General features: G+C 33.0%; 1 protein-coding gene across 3 annotated transcripts; it reads right to left on the bottom strand.

The window, feature by feature from the left end:
• Positions 1-6,958: 6,958 nt before the first annotated feature.
• LOC133285561 (protein IQ-DOMAIN 29-like) lies at positions 6,959-12,346 on the bottom strand. Of its 3 annotated transcripts, none has more exons than XM_061482812.1 (8): positions 12,291-12,346; positions 11,397-11,512; positions 10,941-11,231; positions 10,347-10,535; positions 10,013-10,093; positions 8,245-9,235; positions 7,674-7,739; positions 6,959-7,268 (listed from the first exon to the last, which is right to left on the bottom strand). In XM_061482812.1, the coding sequence occupies exons 2-7, from the start codon at positions 11,493-11,495 to the stop codon at positions 7,708-7,710; spliced, it is 1,683 nt and encodes a 560-aa protein (XP_061338796.1). In that variant the 5' UTR covers positions 11,496-11,512; positions 12,291-12,346; the 3' UTR covers positions 6,959-7,268; positions 7,674-7,707. The 3 variants fall into 3 exon arrangements, with proteins under 3 accessions (XP_061338796.1, XP_061338795.1, XP_061338797.1); XM_061482811.1 differs by having other exon boundaries at positions 11,397-11,541; positions 12,030-12,311; XM_061482813.1 differs by lacking the exon at positions 7,674-7,739 and having other exon boundaries at positions 11,397-11,541; positions 12,030-12,311.
• Positions 12,347-12,463: the final 117 nt, after the last annotated feature.

Below are 12,463 nucleotides of genomic sequence, written 5' to 3'. Positions count from 1 at the left end.
AAGTTGGCATATATATATAGGGAAATGATCCGTTTACAAATTTTTTTGAATTTTTTTTACAAATTACACTATGTTCTCCCGGGAAAACATAGTGTAACTAGTGTTCTCCCGGGAGAACATAGTGTAGTTTGTAAACAAAAAAGTTTGTAAATATAACATGCCTCATATATATAAAGGTAAATATTTCTACAGCTACCCAAAATCTACGTCGTTTTGATTAATAAAGAGTGTTTCTGTAATTTTAGGTGAATTAATGAAGGGTGTTTCAGTAAAATGCATATGATAAAAAAATAAAAAAATTGCTGAAACACACTTTATTAATTCACCTAAAATTATAGAAACACCCTTCATTAATCAAAACGACGTAGTTTTCGGGGTATATATATATATATATATATATATATATATATATATATATATATGGGTCAGGATCATTTTACACCAGTGTAAGTTACACTCTCAATCTTGTCCGTTGATCCCACTTATATCTAAGGGCTCTAATTTTTTAATAATGTGAGCCATTGGATACAAGTGGATCAATGGTCAAGATCGAGTGTAAGACTTCTAACTCTTACACCGGTGTAAGAATATCCTGCCCCTATATATATATATATATATATATATATATATATATATAAGGCTTAACATTTCTGCAGCAGCCGTAGATAGTGTCATCTACAACTGACACAGAAAAGTGGGCCCCACGGCTTCTTAAAAAAAAAAAAACTCAAGATCTGTTGCCGTATCCTAAGATTCGGACGTGTATCCTTGCTTGCTGTAGGTACAGCAGCTGCAGAAATCATTTTGCCATATATATACAAGATCTTCTATAAACTATGCTAAGCCCTATTTTGTGTGATATATATGGCCTGATAGTATAAACTTATATTATACATTATGATATTTTTAGCTGTTTAGTGTGATCATCGTATAGTATAAGTTTATATTGCAAAATTCATTAATAGATCAAATTGATGTATAACTTAATCAGGTCTAAGTGGGTGAGATTATGCCAGATAAGAGGTTAATGTATTAACATCGTTGACCAGTGAAATTCTCAATAATTAATATACTATTTTAATATTAATATATTAAAATAAAACAAAAATTCAATATATAAATTTTTAAAATATTGGAGATTTTTAATTTTATAAAAATTAATATATTTTTTGGACACACTGATCTATAGATTTTTATAAAAATTAATATTATATGATATATATGGAAGAATTATATAAATTTTTTATTAAAGTTCAAAAATTTATTTTTATCTTATCAAATATTATACTGTGCGTTACCAAACACGAATGATATTATATTATATACTACATTATCTTATATAATATGATGTCAAAAGCTGGATTTGTGCACCCTGATAGATTAAAATTGTCACTAGCTCATTCCTACTAACTTACAATCACGTTGCTTTACATAGTAACATATTTGAATCAGCATGTATAATAGATTTATGCTAGCTAGCTGTTAAGAATTTTTTGGGTAAATATAAAAGCTTGGATTTATGCACACTAACAGATTAAAATTGTTATCTAGCAATGAAAACTTTCGTATGAACTGTTTATGTCTTACCAGTATTTTTGGAAAAGGAAAAAGAGGATAGGTTCAAACTTATAATATAATGCAAACTAGCCAAGTCTTTCATCATTAACACACTCCTAATGACTTGTATACGGTTAAATTTGATCTTTCACCTAACGGATGAGAGATACTTGAAAACAAAAAATAAAAATCTAGTCATTAACTAGAGTATTCTTATAAGCATTATTGCTGAAATAATTAAGCACTATCGCAATAGAGAATATTTTCAACGATAGCAATGCTTTACTATTAACGCTTTTTTTGGTCATCAAAATTTGGTTTTCATAGTTAAATGTAGACATTCCATGTCAACATTTTTCAAATTTAATATCAGCGGCGAATCATTAACCTATAACAGGCGAGAGTTTAAATAAAGAGTGAATCATTATTGATTCTTTGATAAGATACATCAAAGAGAAAGGAATGAAAGTGAAGCGACTAGGATTTGGATCTTATCATCATATCGCATGACCTTCCGAGAATATATCAACAATTCATACAAAGTTAATGGTGACATGTCATTCCTGAAACAATTGATATTTACATTTCATCCATTGTAAACTTCCCATTACTAATTTGGTGTGAAACCAAAATGAAAATGCAATACCAAGAGAGCAAACACAATAATTTTCAGTCATACTATTTTTCACTCACGATACCACGCTTTTTTAGTCCCTTCACTTTTTCTTCCACAACCTTCCTTAGCAAGTAAACCCCTTGTGTTTCAATAATTTTCAGTCATACTATTTGGAAAATTTCTTTAGTTGTGACTACTTAATTCGCTTAACAGAACTCTTAAGTTGTAACAACCAAATGATAAAGTTTGTATCCATGCTCATCAGTCCCTTAATATTTTGTGAAACTTCTTTCAATCTAATGAGTTCCTTAGCATTCTATGAGCCTGTTTAGAGAGGGTGAGAGGAATGAAATAATAATAATAATAATGTTGCTCTTATCCACAATAATTCCCCCCCCCCCCCAAAAAAAAAAAAACAAAAAAACAAAGATATATATGATGGAGAGAAATAATTTCCAGATTACACAATTATATATCTATCTCAACATGTCATCTTAAAATATCGTGGGAAATTTTCTCTAATTTTATTTTTCTCATTTATATAAAACAAGAGATGGGACGGAAACAGTTTCTACTATATGATTTTTATTCACCCTATTTTTTTTCATTTAACACCATCCAGCGGATTACTTAGCTAACAAAGCAACCAATTTGAAACATATATGCAACCTCTATAATTAAGCTAGCTTCCTTTCTTGTGCAATCTCAGAGATTCTTTATTTTCCTTTACTTCATATCGGTCAAAACTACTGAGATTTCTTAAAATATAGATATGGCAACATAAACCAGAAGGAAAGAAAAACAAACAATATTTTATTTGCTTTTCAAAAATATATTACACCATAACCAATTAGTTCCTTCATCAAAGATTTAGTGCAGGGACTCTAAAACAAACCTTGATTTCAGCTTCATATCAATATTAATTTGTCAGCAGAAGGACTTTAATCAGCAAAAGATAAATTAAAGTAGAAAATAACATGTATACGTTCCAAACCTTGACACATGACCATTATTCACCAGTGATTCCGGGAGTTCCCCCAAACACTTCAATAAGAAGGAAGAGAAATTGAGTCCTTAATGAAATGTTAAAGGGAACTCTAGGGAACACCAGATGCCTATATTTCTGATCTTTGCTTGGTGGTTGGAAGATTGGTACTATGACGAAAGCTTCACATATTAAATATACTATACTATACGTGACGGCTTCAATCAGTTATATTATGCTGTGGTTGCATTTATACGAAATATAATATAGTTATACATAGTGAACCTGGACTAGAAGGTGGACAATGTGGATGATGGACAAGATAAGGCCAGTGGCCAAAGTCAACATCTTTCTCACTTTTTTTTTCCACCCTTTCCTATCATTTTCAGCTTCTTTTTTCTAACAAAAGAATAACCCCTTTCTTTTAAAAGAATCTGGTATATATACACACACACTAAAAAGCTTCAGAATTCCAGGGGCCACTATAAAGTCTAGCTTCCCCAACTCAGCCAGGGCAAAATGCAACAATAAGCTGGACCACACTTTTCTTTTGGGGCATCTTCCACAACTGGTAAGCTAATAAATTGTGGGGTTGCTTACAGCAACTTGGTAGTGTGTTCAGATATCATGATTGAATAATATGTCAAAAGGAATGTGCACAAAAACGAAAAGAGAAAAAAGAAACTGCAGGCACTAAATATATATATACTTCGCTACAATTAGTAATTATGATTAGCTTTCAAGGTTACAATGTACAATTTCTCAAGTGCATGTCATGCCATGTAGTATGTAAAATAACCGAATCGAATTGTATTTTTCTGAACCAATTTTAAGCAAAGTATATTTAATTTGGTTCTTTAAACCAAACCAATTTAATCTCATTCGATTCAGTTCGGTTCAAGAAGAAAACATGTTTGAGTCGAACCATGCTCACCCCTAAGGGGGCGTTTGGTTTAGGAAATTTTTTTGGAATAGTAGGGAAATGAGATAGATAGAGAAATGATTGGAAAGATAGATAAAGTGAGATAGGTAGAAAAATGTAAAAAAAAAAGTTGTTTGGTGGGAAAAAACTTTACTGGGAAAATTAGGTAACTTTATGAAATCAACAGTGCATTAAAAGCCAGATAACCGGTTTTTCGAAAAATCCCACCTTCAAATTGGGTTTCTAAACAGTGCGGATATCTATGTTTCTCATAAATACAGACAAATTGGATAGATGGGTTTTTGGTGAAAAACGTTGAAACAAACATGGTGTTTCTAAAAGCCATACTTGAGAAAGATAGATATCCGCTGAAAAGCTCCCAACCAAACACCACCTAATAATATTGTCATGTATTTCATTTTGCACCATTATCCAATGTTTTTCTCTCTTAATGCTTTTCTTAAATCAAAGCTTTGCAAAGGGATTCCTGGTAACTTGGTTTTTATCTCTGCATGCTTGCCGCGCGTGCTGCATGAGTGGTAGAAAGTTATCTAGTTTGCCGGTGCAGATGGGAATGGTGAATGATTTTTGGAAAAGGAAAAACATCAAACGAAACTTTTCCCAATGATGAGCAATTGAGTACGTTATTGACCTTCCGTTACACATTTTAATTGAAAATCAAGATGCAACAAATCACAAGCTATAAGATATAGTCATCTAGCAATCATACATGTAGTACTAGTCTATGCAGTGAATGACAACATGCAGCTATGCCGTCAAAATTCAAGTAGGGCTGGCTTTATGAGGCACTCAGAGAAAAAAAAAAGGTCCACCAGCCATGTAAGCTTATAGAATAAAGTTACGATTTTAACGTCTCAATAATATTTAGATACGCGGTTGTGTTTTTATTTTATTCCAACCCAACTGAAAGAGTTAGTGACAAAAACTTATTAAGATACTCATCCGCAGTCATTTGACTTTTTTTTTTTAAACTAAGGAAACATTTTTTAGTAAAGTATACAACTCATTTTTTTTTTTTTGGGGGGGGGGGGTACTATGATCCTAATTATCCTTTTTGGGACGAGTTAGGTTTCCGGTATTCCCATGATCTAGCGGGAAAAATGACCCATACATACAAGTATAAAATGAATCTCGAGTCTAGTGGTTTAATAATTCAAACCGCTGCCTATTTTGACAATTTAAATTGTCCACAAGACTCATATTACTACTTGAGTAAACCCTTGAAATTAAGTAAACTCACTTTTGTAACACAGGGATAAAGTAAACTTGTTGAAGGAATTTGACTACTACTCAGGTGCGTAAGCAATGTGCACATAGACCTATTAGGTGATCATTCATCCCATGGGTGGAGGTGGCATGGTACTAGTTGAGTAACCCACCGTGATGGATGATATTAGAGTAATATATATATATATTGTAACATATTTTTTCTCTCAATTACTTTTACCAAAAAAATATTTGTCCTTTTAAAACATAGTTATTTTAATTATAATAATTATTATTTATTTAATAGTTAAATTAAAAAAATTTCTCACTTTCTCCCATCATGGTTTTTTTTTTCTCTCACCATAAAACACAAAAATTTTAATTAAAATAACATGATTTTATGTCCTTTAAAAAATAAACATTAATCCCAAAAAATAAATAAATAAAAGACCCCTTTCAAATAAAATGCACATAGCTACTTCTAAGAAGATGATAAAGAAAAGAAACTAGCTAGGTATCTGAATTTAGATTGCAGTTCAATCACGACTCAATGACATCAAAGGTTGGGTAGAACACGGGAGCACAGAATCACGTACTTATGCACCTCTGACCTCGCACAGGCACTTTCGTTGTTAACTGGGGCTTCTTTCATCTTCTTGTTTATAGGATACCACATGTCTATTTTTAATTACTATAACACATCATCTGAAAAATGCAGTGGCTTGATTGCGGTTAAGAGTGTCAATTCGCTCTATTTTATTTATTTTTGTAATTACAATTTATGGGAGAATCACTTTTTATATGGCTTAAGAGAATTCAAGCCAGATTAATTGGGTTTATAAAAGAAATAAAAGGTGAACTTAAAAAAGAAAATTTTAATGTTTATAATAATTATTTCCAAGCCAGCCTAAACCGACTAATTCAAGTTTGGCCAAATTATTTTTTTAAAACTTTAATAATCCAACTCACATTTTTTCTACTCGAGTTGGCCCATCAAATTAAGCTCATTTTGACACACTAATTATAGGGAGACGTAAGGATTTTTTTTCTTTTGATATTATACATCGATTTATTGATAATTTGATTAGTTCAATTCAAGACAGCAACAAAAATCTTCCTATCAAAATTCAAAACAATCTCTTACCAATTAATCAGCGTGCTTGGTGGCAGATATGTAAAGGTCTTTTAAGTAAGCAAATATAATGATATATCTAGATACAATAAAGTCTAGATGAGTTGCTTCTTTTATTTAAGATTTATCATGTCTAAATACATTTGTTACTTTACTCTTGAGAACCTATGTGGGAATCCCATAAATGTTTGTTATGCTCCACGATTAAGAGCCAATTATCCCCCTATACAGAAGTTCATATTATTTTTAACACCAAAATTCTCAGTAAATGCAACTTGCCTAGATCACTATAAGTGCGCGTGACGTGGCCATATTTAGTTAATAGGTAATGCAAAGTCACTTTAAATTCTTTTGAATGCTCATAAGAATTGCACTGCCCTCCTGATAATTCTTCAGGTGTGGAATCAAACTCTGCTTCGATAAGCTTGGTCTAACTCCGTATTTAGATTTTACCTCTGGTGACAGAACATTACATTCCATAACATTAACCTTTCTCAAATTCTGAAAATATGACACTCCTTGAAACAATTGTTTGAACAATACATCACAGAGGATTAAAAAACCAGTACATAAGCTTAGATCAGTAAATATATACCCAACAAAGTTCTCCTACTAAAAGAAATTTGATACCAGATTCTGATCACAATTAAAAAAAAAAAACCTTCTTCTGTATCTATGACCACAAATCATAATGATGATGATGAGTAAAGAAAGGCTGTAATGTAAGTCTGCATATTTTTTTACTCTTTTACTTTTTACCTCCTTGAAGTATCCTTGTTCTGAGAGATTATGCAAAATCACCTTCTCCACTGAGGTTGGATCAACTTCTCTGAAATTGATAATATCCATAGAGCACAGTTATGAATGGAAACACTAAACCTTAAATAACAATCAAGAGCACACTAATATTTGGTGTGTAAAATCCTCACATCTTAATGCTTGATTGAACATGGATTTGAGTGCTTTTAATGAAATTCACGCCAGATATTACCAATTTAAAGTGAATCATTTATTTCATATATATAAAATACCCAAATTAGTTTTGGGATAAAAGTGACGTTAATATTATATTGATGTAAGTGAATCATTTATGCCTATTGAATAAAATGCATTTTTATTGTGATTTGTAGGAATTTATAAGATTTTGTGGAAATTTGAGCCAAGTTAGTAAAGAGAGATCCAGACCGTACTACACTATTTTTATCATAAAAAGTGCAAAATCATAAAAGCTTACCAGTCCCATCCCTTGAAGATGAAATTATGCAAAATCACCTTCTCCACTGAGGTTGGGTCAACTTCTCTGAAATTGATATCCATAGAACACAGTGATGAATGGAAACACTAAAATAACAATCAAGAGTACACTAATATTTCATGTGTGTGAAATCCTCACATCTTATGCTTGATTTAACATGGATTTCAGCGCTTTTACTGAAATTAGCCAGATATTACCAATTTTAAGGGAACCATGTATGTATGTATGTTACACTCTCAATCTTGGATATAAGTGGATCATTGGATATGTATTGGTTCTAATTTTTAGTTATGTGAATCATTGGATATAAGTGGATCAATGGTCAAGAATAAGTGTAAGACTTCTTATCTCAACTAGTTTGGGATAAAAACGATGTTAATATTATTTTGATGTAAGTGAATCATTTATGCCTTTTAAATAAAATGCATTTTTATTGTGATTTGTAAGAATTTATGAGATTTTGTGGAAATTTGAGCTAAGTTAGTAAAGAGAGCTCCAGACCTTACTACACTATTTTGATAAAAAAAAGTGCAAAATCAAAAAAGCTTACCAGTCCCATCCCTTGAAGATGACAGAGATCTATCAGTCCTTATAACTCCTCTGCTGCTCATGGTTATGAGTCTTTCTGCTCTTGGGGAAAATGAACCTGACCTTCCATTAAGCGAAGATGAAAGTGAATGCCGCCTGGTTATACTGTTTTTGTCAACCAAATCAGTAGCAAATCTTGGGGAACCTTGTCCTTTAAGCTTAGCTTTGGCAGATTCAGTAGGAGCCATATAACTGGGCACTCTTGGTGTGTTATGTAACTCATTATCCTGATCATTAAAATTAGCAGGTAGTGAAGCCCTTCTTTGGCAATTGTTGCTGATACAATTGTCACCACCGTTCAAGTCCTTACTGACTCCTTGAATTCTTTCATCTCTTCCATTCTCCACACTAGTCTGCAAGACAGCAATAGGATCATTATGTGGCTCATTATCATTCTCCCCTTTTGCTTGCTGTCCAAGATCTTTCTCAGGATCAGACCCTTTTGACTTATGCACCGTTAAATCTTTCATTTTCTCTGAAGAGGCACTGGGGACCTGCTCTGAAACATCAGTGATAGTATGATCTGAAATTTTTCTATTGCTATGTTTTCTTTTCTCATTAACATCCTCACATCTGTCTGAAACATTTTGCATGCGAGTTTTTTTAAGACTAGTTTTCTCGATTTCCTTTTGTGGTTGTTCCTGAGCTGAAAGCAATGGGTGGTTTGAGTCCTTTTTTGGACGCTGTTTATATTTGTTAGAACCTGAAATTGAGCCATCGTCAGCTTTCACAGCAGGAGATTTCCGAGTATTTCTTTTAACTTGTCCCCTTTCAACTGTTTGGTAACTGCCACTTTTCTCATCAGGCACTGAGTCAAGTTTCTTCTTCAGTTCAGGAAGTGGTGCCCAAAAGTGTGACCTTGACCAGAGGTCAAGCCATTTCCAAGCCAAATTAGGTTCTACGGGATCACAAGTGAGAGATAGAGGAACTGCATAGGACGATGAAGCCAGAAGCTGAAATGGATAAAGTATGCAACGAGTTTTAATCAAAATCAAAATTATATTACGAGACAACTTAGTTTCAAAAAAATAAGAGCTAAAAGGGAACAATAAAAGAAAACACACCATTTGTTCACAACCTTTGTTATACCGTTCATATTCATAAACCTTAAAAGGGTCTGTGAAGTAAAACAGGTAATTGACCAAAAAATGCTAAGAGTTATGAACTTACAATCAACACTCATGGCATGGGATTCACTGGTTCAGACACCAAAAAACAACTTGTCATTCAACATTAACAAATGCCGGAACTATCGGTGCACATTAATGTCATTTTCCACAATGCATGGATAAGACAGGCAGTTTGAGAATACATTGGATATTACATGAAGGAGAAACTTCAGTTTAAGCATACAGTGAATATAAAATGTGGTGTCAAAAAAGATATGAACCTAGAAATATAACCAAAACAAGTTGAACACATCAATCCCATAGGACATATAACAAGAGACAAAATCAGGAGCCCAAAAGTTGAGACAATTTTATCCTCTTTTAAGGCAATAAGTACAACTACAGGTATCCTAAAAAATAGCTCTGCATAGGTCAAGTAAAGAGCACTAAGCTCACACATAATCAGAGGAAGAAAACTTCCATGGACAGTAAAATTATTAGCTGATATTAATATCTTATAGTTATAATTGAATTGAATGAAATAAGTTATATTTTGGACATTAGAAGTACCTAAAAGAATCTATTTATCCTCTATATAAGCATTACATTAGCAGTTCCTACCTTGTGAACAAACACACTTTCTGACAGCTTCTCTGCCTGAGTAGATGTAACTACCTCAATAGAATTTGAACTTTGAGTATCCTGACAAAAATATATTGAAGAAGCAGTTAGTGAAGCAATAGAAGGGCAGGGGGAACACAATAGACGACATGCACCATTTCATCCATGCCATGGAATATGTTCTATAAATCACTAGAACATGTCAATTGTATGATGGAAAACAACTTTTGACACCGGTTAAATGATAAACCTCCAACATTGCCATCCAGAAAGTCAGGGAGAATGAATAATAGGCAGATCATTGCATTGATTAAATTAGTTCATGAACTTTTACCTTACGAATTTTCAGGACTGCGAGCCCAATATCAGAACGCCTAACATTGTAACCACGAGCCAATGCTTGAAATTTAACTATTCCCTTAACACAGTATAAAGCAGAAACAGCTTGTCTTCTAATCAAGTGGCCACGAATAAAAGCTTGCAGTTGTACGATACCTTTGACTGTTTGAAATGTTCGACGAGCCTTCAATGAAGTTATGCAGGAATCAGTTTAAGCATTCACTAATCTTATATAAAAAGAAACTTCTAGATGAAGAATCAATCCTTTGGAAACTTGCACATGATAGCTTACACAAATTGATAATCAATGAGTACAGCAATTCTTGATCAAATATACCATGACATGAGAGAATCTCAAATAACAATGCATTAATAAAACACTGGACAGACAATAACTATAGATTAAATACCTATATTTTCCTCTTTTTCTACAACTGAATAAAACAGTAATAACAGCTGTTGCATCGGTATCTGTACAGTGTAAACATTTCCAATGCATTCATATATGGAATGCCCATGATGTCTTTCAAATAAACTAAGACATATCAGCTAGTTTAACAGAATTGTATAATCATAAAGGAGTGATTACCTGATGGCCTCTACAAGCCGCCTGAACTTTTATAGCTGCTTCTGTAAGCCTGAGTTGCTCAAGATCTTCTTGAGATCCAACATTAGCAACAGCTGGTGCATGAGCCTCTTCATCTCCAGTTGAAAGAATAACCCTATCATGTGATGACCTACTAACCACTTCCTTTTCTGAAAGCACTCCTATAGTTGCATTAGCTCCACAAATTGGCGCGGATATCAGCAAAGAATCCACATTTGGATCAGACACGGATATCTCAGAAGACCCCAGCACATCCTTGTCACTTGAAGGTTTCTTTATGCACAAATACAAATAACAATTACAACTTGCATATTTCAAAAGTCTAAATACTCACAGCCAATAGTGAGATTTTCTGCCTTCCATAGTTTCTTTTATAACAGAGACAATAATTAAAACAAATGGTAAACACAAATGGATGTCAACCACCAAAATACTTACTAAAATAACATTCTTCTTTGATGAATTAGACTTTGATGATGATTTCTTCCCCGAGAGTAAGTTCCTGATCCATTTCCCAGGACTTCTTCCTTTCCCCATCACAGCAAAGATCAATGCTTCAGAAAACACAGAACTACATCAAAATCTGCAAGATTTATATACAACTGACCATCAATTACATGTAATTAGATGTTAAACAAAATCAAATAACCAAACATAAATTTATTAATAAAAAAACAAAAAAAAAAACCTCTTTTGATGAATAGCCTAACATATATTCATCTAAAAGTTGAAGTGTAGTAATGGAAACATGAATGGGCATTTATGCAGAGAAAAATGCCATAAAGGAATTGAAAAATCCATGATAAAATCCCACTGCCTATTTTCCAATACCGACAAGAACTAGAACTAGAAGTCAAAAGAAACTGAAATAGAAGTCCTGGAATTGCAATCAATTCTATACAGCACCAACCAAGAGTCTACTTCACACTTTCCTTAAAAATAACACTAAAATCAGCATACTCAACCCCCCACCCTTTTTTCTTTAAAAAAAATAAAATAAAATAAAAAAGCCCCACCCAAGTGAAGCCAAGGAGGAATACAAAAGAAAGGAAACAGGATCAAACCCATCACCTCAAAAAGCAGAAGCAGGAACCCTAAGCCTCCATTGCTGAAACTACGAAACAAAACAAGAGAGAGAAAGAGAAACAAGTGAGGAAATGGATGAATGTTATGAGATTGAGATTGAGATTGGGATAGAGTGAAGTCAGAGAAAGAAGAGATGTTGAAATGTGTTATAAAGGGAAGGTGATGTTTCTGGAGCAAAGTTTCCGCTTTTGGTTGAAGGGAGGAAACAGTGACAGACAGAGCATATGGAAGGAAGAGAAAGACTACCTAAGTATGGATGTGAAGCAGCGTCATAGATTCCTCCTACGAGGTTTCAAAAATTTGATCCTCCTCTTTTTCTAATGAAAAAATAATATATATTAACAAATTACTGATTGTCAATGCTTCCTTGGGTGAACATGTTCTTCCCAATATTTATTTCCAAACTTCAAATTATAATA

This window comes from Gastrolobium bilobum, unplaced genomic scaffold (assembly GCF_033153095.1).
Source record: "Gastrolobium bilobum isolate Gb01-03AN ecotype WA unplaced genomic scaffold, APGP_CSIRO_Gbil_v1 utg12463, whole genome shotgun sequence".
Classification (NCBI taxonomy): domain Eukaryota; kingdom Viridiplantae; phylum Streptophyta; class Magnoliopsida; order Fabales; family Fabaceae; genus Gastrolobium; species Gastrolobium bilobum.
This window is presented reverse-complemented; position numbering and strand designations above follow the sequence as displayed.